At 43.3% G+C, this 4,600-nt stretch overlaps 1 protein-coding gene across 1 annotated transcript; it reads right to left on the reverse strand.

The window, feature by feature from the left end:
• Positions 1-3,116, reverse strand: LOC147515997 (uncharacterized). Its single transcript, XM_086593129.1, has 3 exons — positions 2,878-3,116; positions 789-1,750; positions 1-413 (listed from the first exon to the last, which is right to left on the reverse strand). The coding sequence occupies exons 1-3, from the start codon at positions 3,114-3,116 to the stop codon at positions 1-3; spliced, it is 1,614 nt and encodes a 537-aa protein (XP_086449255.1).
• Positions 3,117-4,600: the final 1,484 nt, after the last annotated feature.

The raw sequence follows: 4,600 nt of genomic DNA on the forward strand, positions 1-4,600 counted from the left end.
TCATTTGGGTTGCCATTCGGATAAAGTTTCGATGATGACAGCTTCACATTCCTTTATCACCGAATTTGGCCATTTGTAGATAGTCATATTGTGAACCGGTATACTATTGAGGACGTGCTTTGCTAGCACCACCCTTCCTTGGAAGGATAGCATTTTACCCACCCAACCTGCCGCTCTCTTTCTGATCTTATCCACTAAAGGAGCAAGAGTCGCTTTGGTAACTTTTCCCTTGATGAGAGGAACACCCAGGTAGTTCTCCGGCAGAAGACCCTCATTAATGTTCAGCACCCCCTGAATACGGGCCTTTCTTCTATTAGACATAGGGCTAAGAAAAATCTTGCATTTTTCCTTATTAATAACCTGCCCCGAGGAGTCCTGGTATCGATTCAGAAGTTTCATCAGATTCTTGATACCTTTCATATTAGCATTCTTTGAATAGAAATACATCATCCGCAAACATCAAATGTGAGGGGGCTCTGATTACTTTGTATTGACCACCATATGAGAGAGCTCTTCTTTTCCGGATCGGTTTTTTGATGGACACCTTAGACAATCTTCGCCGGGGCAAAAGCATGGGAGAGAGGGTCGCCCTGTTTGAGACCTCTTTCTGCGATAAAGTGACCTTGTGGACCCCGTTGAGCAAAATTGATAAAGTATTGCTTGCGAATGCTCCTTCAACCATTGAATCCATTTGTCTCGAATCCCACTTTGTTGTAGCACCATACAAAGAAAGTTCAATCCATAGTGTCGAAAAAGCTGCGAGATATCTATCTTTATGGCGATGTTACCTCCATATCTAGGAGTTTGAAGCTCATTAATCAATTCGGAAGCTAGTCCAATGGCCTGCTGGGATTTCCTGTTTGGGATGAACCCATATTGCTCCTTGCTGATGATCCTTTCTGCAAATGGAGATAATCTCATGGCAAGAATCTTAGTGATCACTTTATAAATGAAGTTAGATAGGCAGATAGGTCTGAATTTGTTCACCTGGTTTACATTTTTCTCTTTCGGGATTAGGACTATGAAGTTAGCGTTAAAACCCATGGGCAGTCTCGCTTTGATGAAGAAGTATTGTATAGCTATGACAAGGTCATGTTGCACAATGTCCCAACAGTGATGGAAGAAGCACCCACCGAAACCATCAGGTCCTGGAGAGCTATCTGCTTTCAGCTGGAAAATTGCGGATTTTATTTCTTTTGCTGAAGGTTGGGTGGAGAGAGAAGCGTTGTCAGCCTCCGTGATAATCTGAGGCATGGAGGCAATAAGATCCCAATCGATATCATGCTCCACCTTTTTAAATTTCTCTGAGTAATGCGCCACTAGGAAGGAGCCAATTTCTTCTTGAGAGTCCATAGCGACCCCCTCATAATTCTTCATATCAGTGATTGTAGATCTACATCTGTTCAAATTTACTTGGGCATGAAAGAATTTGGTGCTTCTGTTGTTGTCATTGTCCCATTGTGCTCGAGCCTTCTGTCTCCAGAATTTCTGTTCTTGCTCCAATAACATCTCCACCTTATTCTCTTGGTCCACCATGAGAGCAGTGAAACCCTCCGACATGTTTCCTTGATCAAACTTCTCCTGCATCTGTTCAAGGATTTTGGTTTCTTCCTCAACCTTCACCTTAATATTGCCAAAGACTTCCCTGTTCCATGTTTTCAGAGCCCTTTTCAATCTCTTCAACTTCTGAGTAAGAATATAAATCGAGTGTCCCATGATGGGAGTTTCCCAGCTTTGTTTCACCAGTTCTCTGAAGGAGGGATGATCACACCACATATTAAAGAACTTGAAAGGGATATTCATTGGTTTGGGGACGCTATACTTCTCCCGACCAGAGGAGTATGATCGGAACATAGTCTGTTGGCCACTTTGTATTGCCAGCCTGGGTATTTAGCTCCCCAAAGGACGTTGCAGAAAATCCTATCCAATTTACCCAAGATTTTGAAACTTCCCACCTGTTTATTCCACCAGGTATGGTGAAATCCTTGATACGGTACTTCCATCAGAAGAGAGTAGCTGATACACTCTCTAAAGTCATTCATGGCCGCTGATGAGGGTCTGTTACCGCCTTTTTTATCCCCATAGCTCAGATAGGCATTGAAGTCCCCCATGACCATCCATGGCAGGTTGGAGGAGCTGATGATTTGCAATTCAGCCCATAGGTGTCTCCTTTGTACATATATACAATGGGCATGTACTATTGTAATAAGAGTCCCTTCTACCTCTTTGTGGATTGCTATGGGGGGCTTGATGAAAGATAGTAGGAGTAGTAAGAGAGACTTTCCAAAAAGCCAAAGATTGGGTATCTGAAGATGTCTTGAATTACAGAGGAAAGATGTGTTCAGCCCCAGAGACTAAAGAAAGTTTTTTGACATGTCCTCTGCCTTTATCATAGGTTCAACAATACTTATAATATCCGGATCCCATTTGCGAATCAACTTAGAAAGTCGATTTTGTGACTTATCATTTCGCGATACCTCGTATATTCCAATATATGCATCTCATTGTGAATATTGGAGATTTATTGTTGAAAAGTCGAAACCGATTAAGAATCCCTTCGTCGGACCTAGTTCGTGATCTAGATCCGGTGGAGGGGAGTTATCTCTTGAATCGCCATTGTGGCTTGTAAACACCTCTGCTAGGATATGCTTGATCATCATGAGGCGTCTCTTGGCTCAAGGCGTCCATGAAGGTATCTCCATCTTGTTACGGGTCATCATTCTGTCATCATCTCCTAAGTCAGCCCGCTTTGAGTGGTGGAGAATTATTGGGATCCGGAGGTCTCTCCTCAAGGTTGGAATCCTTGTTTGTTCTTTTTAACATAATGAAGACCTTATATCGCCTCGAATCCGCTAGTAGTTTTTCGGGGAGATTTACGGGCTATTGGAACAAGGACTGCCACCACCTACTGAAGTGCGCAGAGTTGTAGATAGCCCATTGTTATTATCAGTGTTCCTCTCTACCGGATTTATCTGTTGCACGTTCATTTCTGAGATGGTTTCCACTGTTACTGCCTCTAACTGTGCATTGCCCTCCGTATTATTCTTATCGAAAACTTCTTGTTGATGTTGAGGTCTACTGGGGATGCCCTCCGCTGCTGCATCCCCAGCTTGCATTGGTAGAGCCTCATGTCCATCCTCATATATCCCATTCTCCCCAGCTGGTGTTGTGACATTATCGTCGACAATGTTGAGTATCTCTTCGACATCCAAACCCTCGAATCTGTTCTATACCGTGAGCTCTTTTGGTGTCTCTGAAGACTTAGCCCTCCATTCTCCTTGTTTGTTCATATCTACCTGAGAAGAAGACTTCCCCTTATTCTTCCTAGTTCTATGGACAGCCTTATCACCTCGGCCTGCTTGATCCCTCACAACCTCTTTATCTCGTTTCTCATTTCCAATATTACTTCGCAAATCTCCCTTTAGCTTTCTGCATTCCATGACAAGATGTCCGACAATTTTGCAATGATTGCAAAATTTTGGCAGTTTCCCAACCTCAACCGTTTGCCAGAACTGAAAATTCTTTGTTCGCACATAAGTTTGGTCAGGGATTGATTCTGAAAGATCCACGTCCACCAAAATATTGGCATAATAGCCATATTCTCTGTTAAGAGTTTTATCGTCGATCTGCATAGGGTATCCCACCCCCCTAGCAATTGACCTGAGCACCTCGGGTTCCCAATATTCCTGCCCAACACCAGGAAATCTAATCCATACCAAAGCATGAGTCTGTCTTTGAGTATCCGGACAGAAATTTGGAGTCCATTGATTTAACCGCATCGGGATGTGATCAAACTCCCATGAACCTTTTGCCCACACTCGCTTAAGGTCCTCAGCATTGGAGAATCGAAGAAATAGATACCCTTTACCAATAGGCGTGATTAGCCAATCCCCTGTGGGCTGCCATAGTTGTTTTGCGAGGGTACGCACTTTCTCAATGGATATTTTTTGTAAGTCAATCCTACCAACGAGGCAATGTTTACAAAACTGCAGACCCTTCTCAAGTGCTCTCTCTGGGATGGTTATCGCAGGATAATCCCCCATCTTCTCAGGTTTCGGAAGCTTTCCCAAATCATCTTGCTGGGGTATGGCTTTCCTTGTCGCCTCTGCATAAGATAGGAGTTGTCTACCTGTCAGCCCATCCCCCGATTCTATGTTTCTTGTATTATTCCCTTCAAGAGTCTCCAACGAACCAGCGTTCAACGGAGCCAGCCCTCTTGGCAATTCGAACTCCGATAGATCCATACTTGAACTCTCCCTGTTTCAGAACTAACACTGTACACAATGTAGGATTTTACCCAAATAGGAAGAAGGCATGAAACTATCCAAGAAAGAGTTTCTCACTTCAAAACTCAACTGTGGACAGTAGAGGATTTAACCTGAAGTGAAAGAAACTTAACGACCCTAAAAAGAGAGAGAGCAGTTCCCTTTTTCGAAATCGCGTTGTATCTCTTGTAGAAATTCCCTGAAAGCAAAGTTAAGCAAAATGTGCCAACTTTTCTGAAAGAATACGGAACACTCACTATAGATCAGTGAGGGATTTTACCCGACTGCAAGAAGGAGCTAGGAATGAGAAAGAGATCCTTCTTCCTTGAACTATT

Source organism: Coptis chinensis, chromosome 2, assembly GCF_015680905.1.
Source record: "Coptis chinensis isolate HL-2020 chromosome 2, ASM1568090v1, whole genome shotgun sequence".
Classification (NCBI taxonomy): domain Eukaryota; kingdom Viridiplantae; phylum Streptophyta; class Magnoliopsida; order Ranunculales; family Ranunculaceae; genus Coptis; species Coptis chinensis.